This window comes from Populus trichocarpa, chromosome 1 (genome assembly GCF_000002775.5).
Source record: "Populus trichocarpa isolate Nisqually-1 chromosome 1, P.trichocarpa_v4.1, whole genome shotgun sequence".
NCBI classification, from domain to species: domain Eukaryota; kingdom Viridiplantae; phylum Streptophyta; class Magnoliopsida; order Malpighiales; family Salicaceae; genus Populus; species Populus trichocarpa.
In genome coordinates this window covers 28,820,682-28,839,889 of record NC_037285.2, presented here as the reverse complement: position 1 = coordinate 28,839,889, position 19,208 = coordinate 28,820,682, and the positions used below count along the sequence as shown (strand labels likewise).

Genomic DNA, 19,208 nt, shown 5'->3' with positions numbered 1-19,208 from the left:
GTGTGCAGGAGAATGATGAGTTCTGGCTACAGAGGAAGACAGGCTCGTAGAAACTCTGATTACTTGATTATGCAGTGTAAGCGAAGTTAAAGCCTTGCTAATTTTGCAAAAGAAAATGTCTCGTAATCAGCTTGGCTTGCAATCCAAAGAGATCTTCAATCTCCCTATCATTAACCGCAACATGTCTTGTGACAGGGTCTAGCTAGAGAAAGCAATGACAGTGAGCTCCGCACAAATATCATTTATACAATATGGTGTGCAAATTAATCTATCATCATTCTTAAAAGCAAGACGATGGAATTCATGCTCGTGGAGTTGACCCATGGGTTTGGGCTCTTGGAGATGAAATATCAAACAAGGCCCTTAAATTGGGCCACAGCCCGTGAGCATGGGCCTATTCCATGGACACATATAGTAATCACTATGGGCTTATTCCATGGACACAGATAGTAATCACTGCTTCTTATTCCTTTCCCTCCTCCATCTCCTCGCGTTATCATTAAAAATCATTATTTTCAGTTCTGTTTGGTTTGATTTTTTAGGATAAAAATTGATTTAAATTGGTTTAATTTGGTATTTTTGGTTTGGTTTGATTTTTTTAGTTTGGCTCGGGTTTTTTTAGGTTTTTTCCGGTTTGGGTTCGGTTCAGTTATATTTTTTCGGTTTTAGACTTATAAAACCGAAACCAAACCAGTCAATTTTTTCAAAATTTTAACCGGTTTTTTTTCATGTTTTGATTTTTTCAGTTATTTTTTTTCCCGATTTTCTTGATTTTTTGGTTTTTTTGCTCCTCTCTAGTTGCCATTAACAGTATGGTTTAACAGAAATATGGTATTTTTAGAGTCACTTTGTATAAAATATTTTTCATAAAAAATATTAATTAATTTTTTTCGTGTTTGTTTTTAAAAGTATTTTATAGAATGCATTTATTTTCTATATTTTAAAAAAAATAATTAATAAAAAATATTTTACAATCAGTTCATTTACTAAAAAATTATTTTCTATTTACAAAATTATATAAAATATTTTACTAATCTATTTATAATATTATAGATTATCTCAACCGTTGCTATTATATCACAATCAATATCAACATCTTCTTCATCATCTTTTTTTTACCATCATCACTATCACCTCACTACTATTTCATTAACAACTACCTTCATCTCACCATCACCACTATCTTCTCTTCAAGCCAAATATTAAAAACATTTTAAATCTAAATTATTTTTCATTTGTGAAATACTAGTCACACAACCTTCGTGACTCCTGGTCGGGATTTCATATCTCAATATTAATGGGTGGTTCGCCAGGGAACAAATGTTTTACAGAATTATAAATGGTGTTTTTAGTTGCATTGCTGTTCCCTTTCCCGCCAGGAAGGAAGGAGCATGGTATCAAAATGTTTAGTAGATGTATCACAGCTGGCCTCATCTGCAATTTGGCGAACAAGTCCCGGTACCCTTTTGAGTTGAGGTTTTCTTTGTTTAAGCAGTTGCCATTCATGAATCTCAAGTCTTTGAGTAAAAGGAGCCTTTGAGAGTAATGACTTCCCACTGAATATGATAATTTCCACAAGTTTTAACTGTAGGTGGATGGATGGGCATTACTCACTCTTGAGACGCCAAGATACTGCACTTGCCAACGATATTGATGATTAATGCTCGAATGTCCCAGGTGCCAGAATTTGAGGAAGCTGCTTTCAGCGTCCCTTTGAACAAAGTCACAAGATGTAAAACTAAATTTGGGTGGCATTTGTTGGAAGTTCTTTCTAAAGGGTATGCCCAAGAATCCTATTTCATTTGGTTTCTGTACCAAGGAGAAGGCAGAGCTGGCACCGGCTCTTACTTTTCCACGAATTTGTTTGATTTCAATCTGTAGTTTATGTTACCAGTCTACTTGGAGAAATCCAAGCAGACAAACTTCATGTAAAAAAGCAAGATCCTACGTTTGTCGAAGAAGCTCAATTGATTGATGTTCGAGAACATGATGAAGTGCATGATTTTTATTTTATTTTTTAGCATTTTGCTCTCCTACTTTAGCAGCCATTTTTTTTCCTTCTGATATTAAGTATTGCAGATGACTGAGATGCCTTTCAATTTATTTTATATTTTTATCCATTCATGGTTTTACAACGTTTGTATTTGGTATTCAAAATATTGTTATTATTCTTTGGGTAAATATTCAAGGAGCAATTGTTTTCAAGTATTGCGTGGATCAAAGATTCTACGGCAATCCATATTGAACGAAGAATCATGTTTAGTTGAAGAAAAACAATCTGGTTTTTATGTTGCATATGACCCTAGTGAAAATAATCTGTCAAAGAAGTGTTCTTCTTTGTACGAGGCTGGGGCAATCCTTGAAATGCCCGTGACAGCACAGCGAAGAACAGCTGATAAGTTGGCAATCTCTCGGCACATAAAAAGATCCAACAATCTACTGTCATGCATCGTGGGTAAGTATGGAGGTGTCTCTGCCTGAGCATTTAGCTGCAGTGCCAACGTAGTCTATTAATATCTTTCCAATAGGGATTACTGCCTTAAATTTAAACGGTCATTTAATTTTTCCGGGAAATTCTCTCAGCCAGCCTTGGTCTTGAAATATTTGTTTCCCACTAATTCCAAAACACAAACCAAATATAGACTCATCCAACACACTTTGCACACGCCATACCCTAAAATCCCTCACTGTCGATCCTCATTCAGTCCTTGCACCGAAATCCAACCTGTTTCCACTCTTTTCCCCCCTTACATTTTTATGAATCTTTCTAATTATCTCATCTCTCCTTTCCACCATCAAAAAGATTAAGGAACTCTCTCCTTAATCCATCACCAGCACCACCATTGCCACCGCTCATTATTTGTTTCCCTTCCACAATGGGCAACTGTTGCTCCAGAGGTGGTGCCCAGGATGCCTCAACTAATAAGGAAGAAAACACCGAGGGTGCTAATCCCACCAATGTTCGGACAGATGCTCCCTCCACCACCCCACCTAGGACTGCTCCACCTTCACCCCCTCCAGGAGCTTCACCTAAGCCTGCCAAGGTTGCCCCTATTGGACCTGTCTTAGGCCGTCCGATGGAAGATGTAAAATCCATTTACAGCATTGGAAAAGAACTTGGTAGGGGACAATTCGGTATCACACATTTGTGCACTAACAAGGTTACAGGCGAGCAATTCGCGTGCAAAACAATAGCCAAGAGAAAGCTTGTTAATAAAGAGGATGTGGAGGATGTTAGGAGGGAGGTTCAGATTATGCACCATTTAACGGGCCAGCCTAATATTGTGGAACTCAAGGGAGCCTATGAGGATAAACATTCGGTTCATTTGGTGATGGAGTTATGTGCTGGAGGAGAGCTCTTTGATCGCATTATTGCCAAAGGTCATTATACAGAGCGTGCTGCAGCCTCTTTGCTTAGGACCATTGTTCAAATTATCCACACCTGCCATTCTATGGGAGTTATCCATAGGGATCTCAAGCCAGAAAATTTCCTTCTGCTCAACAAACAAGAGAACTCCCCACTCAAGGCTACTGATTTTGGCCTTTCTGTGTTCTACAAGTCAGGTTGCAATCCTCTTCATTTTACCTTTTTTTCCCCTCATTTTATCGTGTATCCAACCATGAAGGAAGGCATGAGATAAAAGCAAGCATGTCATTGCTGCATGTAATAACAACGGTTTTTTTCTTTCTAGCAGGAGAAGTATTCAAAGACATTGTTGGAAGTGCATATTACATTGCACCTGAAGTCTTGAAGAGAAGGTATGGGCCAGAAGCTGATGTATGGAGTGTTGGGGTCATGTTGTTTATTCTTCTAAGTGGTGTTCCTCCTTTTTGGGCAGGTAAATCATGCTTTTCGTTTTTCGCTTTTAATCATGGATATCATCCTAAGATGTTTTTAAAAAATTCAAATAGGCTAGGAATAAGGATCCCTAGTTGTATAATCAATTTATCCAAACAATTTTATTCATTCTTTTTATAACAAAGATAATTAATAGCTTATACTTAGTGCTTGATAGGTCAATATAATTTGTATTTAATACATGTAAAAGATTTTTTTTGTGGAGGTGGAGATTTTCCAATTATAAAGTAAATAACTTTATAGAGAGAAAATGCAATAATATTATAGAGAGAGATGCTCTAAAAATATATATGCAATAGAAAATGAAGAGATTGTGGACCTTTGTTCTGAAGGTTTTTTGGTGTATTTATAACCCATGAGTCCTGTCTTTTTGTGAAAAGGAGGGTCTGGAATGTAATTTTACTTTTGCGATATTTTAAGTTGTATTCTACTCAAAATAATATGTATTGAATCATTATAAAATACTAAGGGACTTGCGTAATGTTCGTAAAAAATTCCCTAGTCAGTGTTGAGCTCGGGTAAGGTGTTTGAGCCCATTAGAGGTTAAAGTAGATTTAGACATGCTGTCTGAATTCAAATACACTAGGTTTGGACATGATAGGCCAAGCCTACAAGGACGTTGAGGTGCATGCCCAACATCAGTTGAGCATATGCCCAATATACTACATAGCGCCCATATAAAGAGCAATCGAGCCTATTTCCTTTGATGTTTTTTAAGTTTTTTTTAAGACAATTTCTTTAGATTTATTTTAGAAATTGTTTTTGTCTTTTTTTACCTGGATTCATCGTTATAAGATTTTTTATGCTAAGAAAAAAATTATTGGTTAATTTGTCAGAATCGGAACACGGGATATTCAATGCAATCCTACGTGGCCATATTGATTTTACTAGTGATCCCTGGCCTTCAATTTCACCTCAAGCAAAAGATCTTGTTCGGAAGATGTTAACTTCAGACCCCAAGCAAAGGATGACAGCCATCCAGGTTCTCGGTAAGTACGCTTTAGCTCTACCATCTTCAAATTATATGCAGTAATAATTTCACAAGACATTCGGTTTGTAATGATGTGTGGATATACATCACCCATCAGCAACTATTGAATTAGATTATGATACAGTGTGTTTGTTTTTCATTAGGTCATCCATGGATTAAGGAGGATGGAGAAGCTCCTGATACTCCTCTTGACAATGCAGTGTTGAGTAGGCTCAAACAATTCAAAGCAATGAATAACTTCAAGAAAGTTGCTCTAAGGGTACTAAAAAACTTCACCATTTTGAAAGAAATTAAACATGTGATCAAATTGAATGATTTCTTTTATTTCATATTAGTGTTCAAATAGTTCATTTATAGTAATTTAGTGCAGTGAATAATACTCGGTATTGCATGAACTAGCGCTTATCTTTCCCTCTTCACAAAATGGGATTAGGTCATTGCTGGCTGTCTATCAGAGGAAGAAATCATGGGATTGAAGGAAATGTTTAAGGGCATGGACACCGACAACAGTGGTACTATAACACTTGAAGAGCTGAAACAAGGACTTGCCAAGCAGGGGACAAAGTTGTCTGAATATGAAGCTAAACAACTGATGGAAGCTGTAAGTTCCATTCCAACCTGATGCAGAAGGATCAAAATACCACTTCTACTAAGATAAAGTCCTGCAAATTTCTGAATTCTTTTCTCTTTCATCAGACTCTGCTCATGTTATCTGTTTTTTTCTATATTCCTCCATAATTAAACAGGCTGATGCAGATGGCAATGGGATAATAGACTATGACGAATTCATCACAGCAACAATGCATATGAACAGAATGGATAGAGAAGAACTTCTTTACACTGCCTTCCAACATTTTGATAAAGATAACAGCGGGTAATAACAGTAACAAAATATAAAATTTGCTTCATTAATTTTTACATCAGTTTTGTAGCCTTAGTAATCTAAGATAAATGTTCATTTTTATATATAATACCTATACATGCATGTATGTAGGTACATTACAACTGAAGAGCTAGAGCAAGCTCTGCGCGACTTTGGCATGCATGATGGAAGGGACATAAAGGAAATTATTTCTGAAGTGGATGCAGATAATGTAAGCACCAAATTAAAAAGAAACCAATAACTTTAGTCTTGTGTTGCATTTTCATTTTGTGGTGACAAAATCCTGGATTCTTTCTCAGGATGGCCGGATCAACTACGATGAATTTGTGGCAATGATGAGAAAAGGAAACCCTGAAGCCAATCCCAAGAAACGGCGTGATGATGTATTTGTTTGAGTTTGTAGGGGGTGGATGGCAGGGAAAATAGAATGACTATTTATCTTTGTTTCCTTTTAGTGGGAGGGAAAGCTGTAGGATATGCAGAAGCTGCCAGGAGAAATGTGGCAGGTCATTGTGGATGCTACAGAACGTACACTGTTTGGTCGGGAATGAGGTGTGGGAAATATTGTCTGTCCCATTTCTAAAAATGAGCCATTGTTTAATTACTGATCTTTAGGGAAGTAAAGGGTGCGATTTTTTTTTTTTTCATATTGTATTAATTCTTGTCCAGTTTAGGAATATATCCAGTGACTGTGTGATTGCTATGCACTTGCTAACTACGAATTTGATGTTGTTTTTAGGGGTACTCATTGTCCTTTCGGTAGCATTTATGTTTTCCATTTTCTCCTTACCATTAAATTCTTTTATAGCATATATATATATATATATATATATATATATATATATATATATATATATATATATATATTAGTTTTAAAAGTGTTTTTTTTTAAATAATTTTTTTAATCTTTTTTATTTTAAATTAATTTTTATATATTTTCATATCGTTTTGATGTACTAATATTAAAAATAATTTTTAAAAAATAAAAATAAAAATTTTAATATATTTTTAAAAATAATTATTACTGTACTCTCGTACACTCACCCAAAACTGCTGAGATTTTAATAGCTATGCTTGGAGGGCTTTTTCCATGCATGGAGTGGTTGGGACTTGTTTATTATTGGATCAATCTCCACTGAAATGACTAGCGAGGGTGTAGTGGTCTCCCAATATTTGTCCGCTCTGATTTGAATGGAGTGAGGTAAAAAATTATTTTTATTTGGATTTGAATAAATTTCAAAATTTAAGTGAGACCTTTTATCTCCAACGAAGATGGATAAAAAACATAAATGATAAAAATCAATATAATCAATTAGCACAAATTCAGAGACCATTATTGTTCATTCTTTACAGTAAAACTCGACAACTCTTGTAGTTTGAGTAGTGTATTATTCTACCATCGTGATTTTAGTGATTCTGAATATTAATGAAGTTGATTGATATATATTTATGGAAGTGGTTCTACAATCCTTATGCATGCATGTATAATTTTAAAGCACATAAAAAAGTTGTATCCCTTGTTAACTCACAGTGAATCAACAACATCGTATCCTCAATCTATTAAAGGCATGTTTCAGAGTGTGGTAGAGATAGTTCTTGAAAATATTTTTTACTTGAAAATGTATTAAGATAATAATTTTTTTAAAAAAATTACTTTTTGACATCAATATATCAAAACCATTCAGAAACACAAAAAAAAAATTATTTTGAAGCAAAAAAGCTCAAAATTTGTTGAAACTCTAGTGCAAACACAGCTCTAAACAGGGCTTAAATGAGAAACGATAGCAACACTTAGCATGATCAAACATTCATAGGTTGAGGTTGTGTGTGCATTCCATGTATGTTGGAGGGGACCCATCATTTTTAACACAATTTAGGTAATGTTTGTTTTTGTGATCAAATCGCACTTTTGAAAAAAATTTATTTTTTTTGCTTTAAAATATTTTTTTTTGTGTTTTTGGATTGTTTTGATAAAGCGATGTCAAAATAAATTTTAAAAAATAAAAAAATATTTTGAAACATTTTTAAGTGAAAAACATTTTCAAAAGCAACCGTTATTACAATGCTAAACACTACCTTAAGAACTTTCAAGACTAAATGAAATATTTTTTAAACTCTGGGGTTGTCCTAGCCCCCTTTAAACTATGACCTGGTTCCGTCCCCACAACTGTGAGAGCTCATGGCCATCTTTTTCTTTTTTTTCTTTTGAGAATACAATCCTTTTCTTTTTAGCTACGCCATGACATTTGTAAAGAAACTGTTTAATATGGAAATTGATAAAGAGTTGGATTGAGTTGGATTAAAGGCGTGAAAACATTGTCTTTAAGGTATTTATTTATCCCATAGAGAAACAACACCTCCATGATACAACTAAACCCTTTAAACCTCTAAAAGAATTAGAATAGAAGACAAAGTAAATAAAATACGTTAGTTTTTTTTATATGTGTTTTCTGTGCAGTAACATGTTTGTTAGACTTGAAACATTATGTTTGTTAATATTATGACTTTTAATGAAATTATATGACTATTAATGAAATAATTATATTTTAAGTTAAACTGAATAGTTGTTATTCAATTTTTTATCCTTACAGTCACAAATATCAAATATCGACACCATTGTGATGAAAACCATCAAACAATGGTGCTGATAAGTTTATAAATTCCAAATTTAAAAAAGATTTTGGTGTAATTATTTATCTTTATGTAGATGACATGTTAATATTTAGCATCAATATGAATGAAATAGTTGAAATCAAAAGGTATCTCACTTTTATCTTTAAAATAAAAGATCTTTGTGAAGTGAATACACTTTTAGGTATAAAATTTAAGAAACATAGTAGTTGTTATATTCTTACAAAATACTTGATAAGTTTAAGCATCTCAATATAAATGAGGCTAATACCCCATTTGACTCTAGTATTAAGTTAAATGATTATTGTGATAAAACAGTAGCACAACTAGAATATGTTAGTTCCATTAGAAGTTTTATGTATGTTATGCATTGTACAATACTAGATATAGCTTTTGTTATATACAAGTTATCAAGATATACAAGTATGTTGAATAAGGATCATTGAAAGGCTATTGAAAGTGTCTTTGGTTATCTAAAAATAACGATCGATTTGGGCTTGTTTTATTCTAATTTTCTAGCTATGTTGGGGGATATTGTGATGCAAATTGGACAACTAGTTCGAGTTATAATAAGTCCACATCATGATGAATTTTCTCACTTGAAGGAGACGCAATATCTCGAGCATCTAAGAAACAAACATGCATATCTCATTCTACCATGGAATTTGAATTTATTGTTATGGCTATTACAGGTAAAGAAGCATAATGACTAAGAAATATGTTGTTAGATATTAAGTTGTGACCATAATCTATATTAATTATTTCTTTATACTGCGATAGTGAAGCAACGCTTACAGTAACATTTACAGTGGTAAGTCAAGACATATAAGCAGCCAACATTGATATATTCAAAAGTTGATTACAGATGGGGTAATCACCATTGTCCATGTGAAGTTTGTGAATTATTTAGCAAATCCATTGATAAAAGAACTATACAGAGACATGGTAAGGAAAACAACTAGTGGAATGAGGTTGAAACTCGTTATTAAATATATCGATAATAGGAACCCACCTTTGAATTACCAATAAGATTATCTATAGGTTTAATGGGTAATAATAAGTTACTATTTAGTGTATGTTGGACACTGATAATTGATTTTGGACCCTATTCAAATAGTATTAAGTGTGTTATATTACGTAAAGAAGGATACGTGTATGTTCTTAATGGAATTTAAAGTTTGTGTCTAATATAATAGAGACATGTATAATTCCACCTATATGAATATAGAAGTGATGTTGTATTTGACAAGAGTTAAGGTTTTCTCTTGTAAATATTCATGACAATGAGATTTTATGTAACTCCAGGGTAAATTCCTGTATTTTGATTTACAAAAAAAAAAGGGGGCAAATAATTAAATATATATATATATATATAGAAGTTAATCGAGTGGAAATTATTATCTAATAAGGTGAATGTGGGACAATGATTAAATTGAATAAGTCAAACTTTTAAACCAAATGATTTTAAAACAAAACAAGAAAGTACTTAAATGAAAAGGGGGGGACTTGTCAATATATAAACAAGTGGGGAGTGAAATATAAGGAGCATGTGGCTGGCCATGTTAGGGCTTGAGATGGAGAAGAATTGAGTGAAATTTATCAAAGTTCATCCAAAATAAATTCACAAAAAAAGAAAGAAAGAAGATAGAACTAGTGATTAAAGTTTATTGGGAAGGGTTTGAACAAGAAAATCTTAAAAGGGGAACAAAGGATTTTTTTATTAAAGAGGGGAGGCATTGAGAGGAAAATAAAGGGGGGAAGGAGGAAAGAAATTTGTGTGGTAATTTCAAGCTTTCCATCTCTTATTTATTTGAATTAAAAGGTAACAAATCTTTCCCTCTCAATTAAATTGATATATTTAGTATGTTAAGATTTTATTCAATTGTATTAGTGTATAATTGTGGTATGAGTTGTAAGGTTGAATGAGTTAATCTATGAAATTATGATGAGTTAATGTTTAAATAAATAAAATAATAATGGGTAATGTTTCAATTTGTGAAATTGAAGAAAAAATAATTAATATTGTTGAGTGATAATTAAATAAGTTATGTGGTAATATTGATGATGAAGGAATTTTATTAATGATGAGTTAATATTGTTGAGTGATAATTAAATGAGTTATGTGGTAATATTGATGATGAAGAAATTATGTTAGTGATGAGTTGATATTGTTGTTGAAAATTAAATGAATTATGTAGTAATGTGTTGATGAAGTAATTAAATTAACAATGAGTTGTTTTGCTGGTTTAATAAGTAAAGTGATTTTGTGGTGATGTTGTTGATGAAATAATTAAATTGATGACAAGTTGATTTTGTTGAAATAGAATATAATTGATAATGAAATGAACCTGTAGGAGTGGGTGAGGCTACAGGAACCACTTAGTAGACAGGTTCAGCTAGCAGGACGCAAACATCAGGTAGGTGTTTAATACCTTGAATATTTTTTTTTCTTTCTCTGAACTTTAGATATTTAAATTTCCATCGATCAATGAAATTTTATGTGGAATGCTGGTAGATTTTCCCACAATAATTTATTCTGAAAATCAAAGACTTGTGAGCTAGATATCCTGGTATGGAACTAGTGCCCTGTGAATGGGCAGCTAGTGGACCAACTATCCTGGTACGGTACTGGTGCCATGTGAATGGGCAGCTGGTGGACCAGTTATCCTGGTATGGAATTGGTGCTGGTATGGAACAAGTGCTGGTGGTCCAGCTGTGCTGGTTTGGAACTGAAGTTCTATGATATGGACATGTTTAGATTTTAGATTATTGATTTGTGAATAGTACTTGGAAGATGATAGTAAATGTAAAATTTTTTGTGAGTAACTATAGTGTGAGTGTGAGAGTGTGAATGTAAATGCTCTAATTGACCATGATTATCTTTTAAATCATTATGCAGGTTCATCTCAATATCACACCTCCTAGTAGTTTTAGAGTTTACTTCTATTACCAGTAAATCTTTTGGATATGTAAATTGTTGATAATAACATTCATTTCTGTATATTTTGAAGATTATAATGTTGTGTATGTACGAACTTAAATGGACTAGCTTATTTAACTTGTACTCTGTTGTGTAAATATTTTCTAATTATATATATATATATATATATATATATATATAAGCATGTAGTTAATATCATTTGTGTTAAACAGTACTTAAAAGATTATATATGATTGAAGGAAGTATACTAAGTCTATAATCTATGGTTTGTGTATCATGGTTAAGATAATTCTTTCTTCATTTTAGCAAAATAATTATTCTTTGAGTTAATATGTTAGAGAAGTGAAATATTGTTGATTGAGATATATTGGAGTATGATAAGAACATTGAATTGTGGAAATGGTTTATTAGGGACTGATGTTGATTTTGTTGATAACTTGAGATAGGCTAAATTAGAGGAAACCCTGCTGAAATTTTTGAAAAAGAATCATGAATTTTCAAAATATATTGTTGGAAATCTTGGGGTTGTTAGATTTTAGCACATGGCTATAGTAGTGTTAAATATTTATAAACCTGTTCAAGAGTTTGAATAGTGTTATGTGTGTAATATATTTGATTTTACAATAAAAGTTTTGGTTTAACCTGCAAACATCAATAACTTTAGTGAGATTCAAGTTATAATGCTAATTGAAAGTTTAAATTGTAAAATACCTTATTGTAAGAATAATTCTATCAAGTGAAAAGACATTCATTACAAGCTAGTGGGAGATTGTTGATGTAGTTTGTAAATGAATAAAGAATGAAAAGATGTCTCTCCTACGTTGGAAAGAAACACTATCTCCTAAATATTTATAAGTTTGGGTTTATATTGTGTTGTAAATTAAGTGAAAATCATTGTGGATGGGCTCTGCTGGTTGGCTTCGTAATGCTATTATATGGATATTTATAATATTAAAAGATGCACTTAACACTTGGATACTTGAAACTTAATATATCAGTGAGATCAATTTATTTTTTAATTAAATTTTTTAATTTGTGTAATTAATTTTGATACTTGTGACTATTGAAATAAAACTTAATAATAGTTATTTAGTTTAACTTAAAATATAATTGTTTCATTAACAATCATATAATTTGTTAGTCATAGAATTAATAAACATAATGATTTATTATAATATTTCAAGTTTAATAAACATGTTACTACACAAAGAACACAAATACAAAAAGAAAATGTATTTTTTTCCTTTGTATTCTCTTCTTATTTTTTTAGAGTTTTAGAAAGTTTAATTGTACCCTAAAAATGTTATTTTTATATAGGATAAATAAATATCTCAAAAACAATATTTTTACACTTTTAAATCAACTCTTTATTTATTTTAAGAACACAATCCTTTTGTTTTTAGCTACGCCATGACATTTCTTCTCTTTTCTCTTCTTGTTTTTTTTTTTTAACCGTTGGAGAATACAGAATCCAATAGTTCCTTTTTGTTTAATCAAGTTTTATAATTCGAGTAATACATGGAAGATGTCTTTTAGGTGATGAAAACCGAACTATGTCATTGATGAAAGTAATCAATCAAATCGAGAGGGAGAGAGTCGAGAGACAGAGGAGACGCATAAGACAATTTTATTCAATTCCATAATATAAGTATATACACGACACGACACGACACCTGAAACAAACGATATTTCATCAGATAATTAGGAAACGGCATAGGCTTTCCGAGCCCACTACACACAACACAGAACAACTACCACACGACTAAATAATTTGAAGACATCATACGAGAAACACGCAAACTTGCAAAAACCTCGAAAAGCAACATGCCTAAGCTAATAAGCTTTAAGCAATAGCTTAGGCAAGATATGCATTAGGTTCTAGGCGTGGGCTAACCATAGCGGAGAGAGGGACAGCCTTCTGCAATGCAAGGCCGAAGACCTCGTCCATGTTGAGATCAACATCCTCCGGCAATTTCCAATCAAAAGAGTGCACCAACGTGCCTAAAATGTACTCCACCAGCACAATTCCCATTCTAGCCCCAGCACAAATTCTTCTCCCTGCTCCAAACGGAATTAGCTCAAAATCATTTCCCCGTGGATTAATTTTTGCATATTTTTCAGTAAAGAATCTCTCAGGAGTAAAGACCTCTGGATTATCCCACACATCTGGGTCCCTCCCTATAGCCCAAATGTTAACACTGAGTCTAGCGCCTTTAGGGATATAATATCCATTCACTTCACATGCTTGGTCTGCAATCCTGGGGAGGTTTAGAGGCGTTGATGGGTGTTTTCGAAATGTTTCTTTGCATACGGCTTGCAGGTATGGAAGTTTTGGTATGTCAGATTCAACTAGCCGTCGATTCCGACCGATGACTTGATCCATCTCTTCTTGAGCCATTTTAAGGATGCTCTGGTTTTTCAACATCTCGGCAAGTGCCCATTCAATTACGCTCGAGGAGGTGTCGGTACCAGCTGTGAATAAGTCCTAGCCAAAAAAAAAAAAAAAAACAGAGAAAGATAAAATTATTCAAAACTATTATGAATTCTAGGTTAAACTAGATTTAGATCCTGAATTTTTTTTTATTTGAGTACCATAAATTATTTTTTAATCTGAATTTTCATCTGAATTTTTTTTATTAACCAGCTAAAATTGAAAATTAAAATTGCCTGATCATAACTAAAAAAGATTATAATTGATTTGCAACCAATGCCTCGGCTGGTAATTAATGAGCACGCAAACGAATGTGCAAGTGCTGCTTTAGTGCAGTTGGTAAAATTACAAGCTACAGCTGGTTGCCGTTGCTAAATATTTGCAATAACAACAACTGATAATTAAGAACCTACTATTTTTTCGATTGGTAAAAAGTTGCAAGATCCAAATTGCAACTGGTTGATTCTTGGAAACTGGTTGTAAAAATAATGATTTATTTTATTAAAAAATACATTTAAAAACACCCTCCTCCACGATATCAAGCACACATAATTAACCAGCCGCATGCATCTTTTGGAACTCACCCTTTTTTTAGTGTCTTTTCATAGAATTGAGTCCATGTTTGTGCATGATGAATGTGCAAGATGTATCTTGTATAAACACACACACGTGTGTGTGTGTGTGTGAGAGAGAGAGAGAGAGAGAGATACCAAGAGAAGAGCCTTAATGTTGGTAAGACAAAGCCTCGCACCATCCGAATTTTCTTGGTTGGCCATTAGAACGTCAAGAAAATCCGGCTTTCCCTTGCGTTCATGACTGGTTGCCGAATGATCCTCAATCATTTTCGTCAGTAACACATCAAACCTTCTATGTAATTTCTTCATCCCACGTTCAATTCCTTGCAAATCCATCCAAGCAACAGACGGTATAAAATCTCCAATATTGAAAAACCCCGCGCTTGTCATTAGCTCCACCACCATATCCTTGAACTCATTAGACTCTGAGCCCTTTGTAACAAACACACGACGACTAAGTATAATTTGTCCTATCATATTTGCCATTGCATAGGTCAACATTTCTGGCACCACCACATGATCTCCTTTTCGGCTAGCCTCGCACATGGCTCGGAGCATGTGACCTAGCTCGGTTACTCGGACAGGAGCCCAATCCTCTAGAGCTTTACCACCTAGCATGTGCAGGTTACTTAATTTGCGCAACAATTTCCACCTTGGTCCGTAATCTGCGAAGACCATGTCTTGTGCATTATAAGCTAAGTGAGTTGGACCTCCATCTATGGGACGGTTTGAGAAATTTAGGTCAAGGGTTTTGAGGAAGGCTCGGGCTGCATCTGGGTTGGAGGCCACAACCATGTCACGAGTACCCATTTTCAGGTACATGACGGGACCATGCTTCTTGGCCATTTTGGCTAATGTGACATGAGGCATGTCTCCTAGGAGGGGAATTGCACCAATGATCGGCCAACCTCGAGGTCCCGGGGGGTATCGATGCAACAATTTTCTGATGAAAGAGCCAGTAAATTGGTAGCTGATAAAGAATAAGAGAGCTGCCAAGGTAAGTTTCCCAGGGAGGACTGGGTCTACGTCCATCCTGCTGGGTGGTGCCTAAAACACGAGCTTGCTTAAACAGTCGCCTGACCTGTGGATCAGTCACCAGCTAATTAACTAGTGGGGTGATATTATCCATGGGCAGAGGTATATATATCTTGTTATATATGGGATTTATATAGACTCCTCGCATGCATATATATTTATTACAACAGTAAGTGAGGAGTTTAAGATATCACGCAAGTTAATTAGCAAGATATTAACTTAGAGAAAAAAGATACATAACTTTTTTATACATATAGCCAACTAATCATCTGATTACTTAAAGTTTATAGACAACCTTGGGTGCATTAATTAAGATAATATATCTTTGCTATGAAAAAATATATATCTTTCCTCCAATATTATAATTCTTAATTTGAATGTTTATTTCCTTTTGATCTAAACAAAGATATGTACTTAAAGTGAAGATATATAAATTTGTCTATATATAATAACTAATCATGCGGTTATTTGTAGTTTATACACAATTTTGAGCGCATTTATGATTGTCCATCTCTGTTCTAGAAAAATATATCTTTTTTTTTGGGTAGGGTAATACTTAGTTTAAATATTTATTTTCTTTTGATCTAGAGAAAGATTTCTTTTCTTAATTAAAAAAAGATATCAAATGATTTTTTTGATATATATAGCAATTAATCATTTGATGATTACTTGTAGTTTATACTAACTTTAGGTGCATTTAAGATGTATATCTTTGTTCTAAAAGAATGTGTATCTTTCCCTCGGTACTGTAATTCTTAGTTTAAATGTTTCTTTCTTTTTGAACTAAAAACATATCTTCTTTTTCCCCCCTAAAAATAGAGATATCTAAAAGAAAGTATACGTTGCTTTTTAATACATTAAAAAAACTAAAACCACCTAGGTAAGAATGATAGCTCCAGACCTATTCTTACTACTTACTGGAACAGTATAATGAGCTTTTACTTCTCCACCAAAAAACTTAATAGTGACTTTTTAGATGACTCTTTTGTTATTACTGAATTAATCGATGAATAGGTTTTTTTCTTTTTAATTGCACAGTAAAACGATTAAGATATACTTAAAAATAAAAAAAATTAAATATGATGTCAAAGGATATTTCTATATTTTCACAATGTTTTTTTTTTCATTGTTATAATGCTAGTTTAGGAACAATTTAATATTTTACAATATATAAAAAGTAATAAATAATTAAAATATATAGTAAAATGACGAAAATATCCTTAGAAGCAAAAATTTAAAACTTGAAGTTAAGGGCTTCTTGATCTTTTCATAGTGGTTTGTTGTAATTATAAAATTAACTCAAGGACAGGTACTTGTCCAAGGGAAAAAAAAAAAACATGCTTGTATGGTGCATCCGAGGGCACGTGGGAGGCCTTTGCACCATTTGGGTGGCACGTGCGACACCTCTTGGCGTCCATAAATGTCCTTACATTGTGTTGTTAGAAGTATCGTCATGTCCTCTTCATATTAGTGCAATGTGTGTATCTGGTTGTGGTCCGATCTGTCGCCAGTGGACCTTACCTCTATTTTCCCTTTTTTTCTCTATCCTCCCTTGAAAATTATAGCTTGACCCTTTTGATTATTAATATTTCAAATTCAGTTCTTATTTTTTATATTTTTAATTTTTTGTCTAACCCTTTTATAAAAGTTAAATTTGTTTTTAATTTCATCATTGAAACCTAATTTACCAAATAATATATTCTCTATTTTGAAATTCAATGATGAAATTAAAAACAAATTTAATTTCATCATTGAATTTCTAATTTTTTACCCTAGTTCTTTTGTAAAAGTTTTACTGGTTTTCAATTTCATCATTTAATTCAAATTGATGGTATTATGTTTTCCAGTTTGGTTCTCATTGTCTTTATTTCTAATTTTTTTCTTGGCCCTTTTATAACTGTTATTATTCTTCTCAATTTCACCCTTCAAACAAAAATATTATTTTTATTTTTCATGTCAATTGTGACTCTCATTCTTTTGATTTTTCGTCCTTTTACTAAATTGATTTTTCTTTTCAATTTCGCTCTTCAATCAAATATAAAATTGATTTTGATCGCGGGTTTGACGAGATATCTTAAATTAACTCGGTTCTAATTGCCGTGGTTACAAATTTATCATGACCGATTTAATTTTTTTTAATCTCATTTTGGCATGTGAACATTATTTTTATTTTTTTTTGTAAAAAAACATAGTCTTTCCCCGCAGCGAACTTAGTTTAACAATAACAATATGTAGTTTTGGGACTAATTGGTAATGAAAATGTATTTAACATGAGAATATATCTATCAAAAAAATAAAAATAAGAAGATTCCCATGTTCTGGGATTAAACAGGGGTGTTTGCACCCGTGCTCTTGCTATCGTCTGCTTTTTTACTTTTGTTTTTCCTATTTCAGGTGGATTTGATACTCTTAATTTCTCTCTTCCATTCTTTATTAAAAAATGGGCTGGTTCGGTAACCACGAGAGTGAAATGCAATTTCAAGTACAGTTGGTTGCTTGGAAAGAAAGAAAATCAGTTGCTACCCGTCACTTAAACTTGATCATTTTTGTCTCTGGTCAACCATGCTCTTGTAAACTGTTAGGAATTATGGCTTGGGTCCGGCGATGAAATGGTTTGCGTGTGATTCTGGTGATCACTTGTATTGTATTATGATGATGGTCGTTTTTAAAAATATTTTTTATTTAAAAATATATTTTTTATTTTTTAAAATTTATTTTTAATATTACCACATAAAAAAATTAAATTTTAATCAATTTTGCTTGGGTCATACTTCCAAATCAGGAGCTAAATCTGGTATTTATTCACATACTTGAGCAGAATCCTTCTGCTATTGTGTTTCGTCAGGCAATGATTTTTTTTCTTTTCAATTAGATATTAATTGCTTTTTTAGCATCATAAAATTTACAGATATATACTTATATTCATGTAATACATCATAAAGTTGCATGCTATCATTCTAGTATATATATTATGGTGTCATTTTCATTTAACAAAATCCATGTTTTCAAGCTTTGCCCACTGTTTAGCCTACCAAGCATGAAGGATAAATACAAGTATTCACATAAAGTAAATTTTGATCCAAAATTAAAAATAATGATTTTTCTACGTGAAAACCATGTGCTTTTACATGATATGTTCTAAAGTCTTGATATTGTTTACTTTGAATAAAAACCTTAGATTTATTTATTTTTTATCAGAAAAATAATTTCAAAAAATATAAAACGCATGGAAAAAATATAAAACTTTAAACTCTAAATTCTAAATTAAAAAAAAAAAAAGGAAAGGAAGAAAGGTGGATGGCTGCATTTCGATCACTATAGGGACGAGACTGCTACCAAATAATAGAATTTAATATGTTGATTCTAAACTTGACATCCCACGCCTCTAAATTTGAGATATTTTTTTAATTTTGTCATGTAATGATTTTTTTCTATCTTGTTTGGTAATAGTTTGGCAAGTTATGTTATCAAAAAAAAAAAAATGACACATCCTACATGTAAATCAATTATGAAGTTGAGATATTCAAGATGTGGCAGTGATTGTTTTTTTAAAGTATTTTTTATTTGAAAATATATTATAATAATATTTTTTTATATTTTAAAATTTTTTTATATCAGTAAATTAAAATAATCTAAAAACATAAAAAAATTAATTTTAAATAAAAAATAAAAAAATTAAATAAAAAAACACCTTTCAAACATGAAAATAAGAGATTTTAAAAGGAATGATTTGATAGTTGTTCATGACTACTTGGTGGCTGAAGTGGAAGAGTTGACGGATGAAATAGGTTATCAAACTTCAATTTAATGCTTGTAATTTTAAGAAACTCAATCACATCCCTAATTAAACATTATTACATGT

The 19,208-nt window shown here is 32.4% G+C and overlaps 2 protein-coding genes across 2 annotated transcripts; one reads left to right on the top strand and one right to left on the bottom strand.

Moving 5' to 3' along the window:
- The first annotated feature begins 2,692 nt into the window (after positions 1 to 2,692).
- Positions 2,693 to 6,477, top strand: LOC7480116 (calcium-dependent protein kinase 17). Its single transcript, XM_024593657.2, has 8 exons — positions 2,693 to 3,564; positions 3,696 to 3,839; positions 4,696 to 4,848; positions 4,994 to 5,109; positions 5,284 to 5,451; positions 5,597 to 5,724; positions 5,845 to 5,944; positions 6,033 to 6,477. Exons 1-8 carry the CDS (start codon positions 2,877 to 2,879, stop codon positions 6,126 to 6,128), a joined length of 1,593 nt encoding a protein of 530 aa, XP_024449425.1. The 5' UTR covers positions 2,693 to 2,876; the 3' UTR covers positions 6,129 to 6,477.
- Positions 6,478 to 12,907: 6,430 nt separating this feature from the next.
- LOC7463882 (flavonoid 3',5'-hydroxylase 1) lies at positions 12,908 to 15,426 on the bottom strand. Its single transcript, XM_002298428.3, has 2 exons — positions 14,447 to 15,426; positions 12,908 to 13,790 (listed from the first exon to the last, which is right to left on the bottom strand). The coding sequence occupies exons 1-2, from the start codon at positions 15,341 to 15,343 to the stop codon at positions 13,161 to 13,163; spliced, it is 1,527 nt and encodes a 508-aa protein (XP_002298464.3). The 5' UTR covers positions 15,344 to 15,426; the 3' UTR covers positions 12,908 to 13,160.
- Positions 15,427 to 19,208: the final 3,782 nt, after the last annotated feature.

Coding starts and splice junctions, on each gene's coding strand:
- LOC7480116 (XM_024593657.2), top strand. CDS start 2,877: ATGGGCAACTGTTGCTCCAGAGGTGGTGCCCAGGATGCCTCAACTAAT. Junction 4,849..4,993: donor GACAGCCATCCAGGTTCTCG/GTAAGTACGCTT, acceptor GTTTTTCATTAG/GTCATCCATGGATTAAGGAG. Junction 5,945..6,032: donor CTGAAGTGGATGCAGATAAT/GTAAGCACCAAA, acceptor ATTCTTTCTCAG/GATGGCCGGATCAACTACGA.
- LOC7463882 (XM_002298428.3), bottom strand. CDS start 15,343: ATGGACGTAGACCCAGTCCTCCCTGGGAAACTTACCTTGGCAGCTCTC. Junction 13,791..14,446: donor ACATTAAGGCTCTTCTCTTG/GTATCTCTCTCT, acceptor TTTTTTGGCTAG/GACTTATTCACAGCTGGTAC.